The sequence below is a fragment of the Eimeria mitis genome, genomic scaffold (genome assembly GCF_000499745.2).
Source record: "Eimeria mitis Houghton genomic scaffold, Emh_scaff3326, whole genome shotgun sequence".
NCBI lineage: Eukaryota > Apicomplexa > Conoidasida > Eucoccidiorida > Eimeriidae > Eimeria > Eimeria mitis.
Genome location: NW_013571665.1, coordinates 1,726 through 2,180, shown reverse-complemented (window position 1 = coordinate 2,180; position 455 = coordinate 1,726). Strand labels below are relative to the sequence as shown.

The window sequence follows — 455 nt, the reverse complement described above, 5'->3', positions numbered from 1 at the left end:
TGTCGGGCGCCGAGGACCCTGCTGCTTCTCCTCTGTCTTGTATAGAAGCAGCAAAGCAGCAGCAGCAGCAAGGAGACACAGCGTCGCTCAGCACCTGCCAGTGAAGGATACGGAGACTGCAGCAGAAGCTCCTAAAGCTGCTGCTGCTGCTGCTGCTGCTGCTGCTGCTCAAGGTGGCAGCAGCAGCAGCAGCAGCAGCAGATGGGAGTTGAGGGCAGCAACAACTCGCTGCCGCGACTCTTCAGTGGCAGCAGAGGGGGCAGCAGCAGCAGCAGCAACTGCAGCAGCAGCAGCAGCAGCAGCAGAATCAGCAGCAGAAAGGAATGAGATGACATCAACAGCAAGAACGGCGGTAGCCCGTCCTGCTGCTGCTGCTGCAGCAGCAGCAGCAGCAGCAGCAGCAGCAGGTGGTGCTGCTGCAGGACGGAAGCGTGTTGCTGCTGCTGCTTCTCGTT

The 455-nt window shown here is 60.4% G+C and overlaps 1 protein-coding gene across 1 annotated transcript in view; it reads left to right on the top strand.

The window, feature by feature from the left end:
• The window catches only part of EMH_0064850 (uncharacterized protein), a gene marked incomplete at both ends in the record, with an annotated part of 2,591 nt that overhangs the window by 946 nt on the left and 1,190 nt on the right, over positions 1 to 455 (top strand). The window contains 2 exons of the mRNA XM_013498310.1: positions 3 to 39; positions 174 to 407. Of these exons, the coding sequence (XP_013353764.1) occupies positions 3 to 39; positions 174 to 407 (271 nt within the window). The remainder of the gene's footprint in view (positions 1 to 2; positions 40 to 173; positions 408 to 455) is intronic.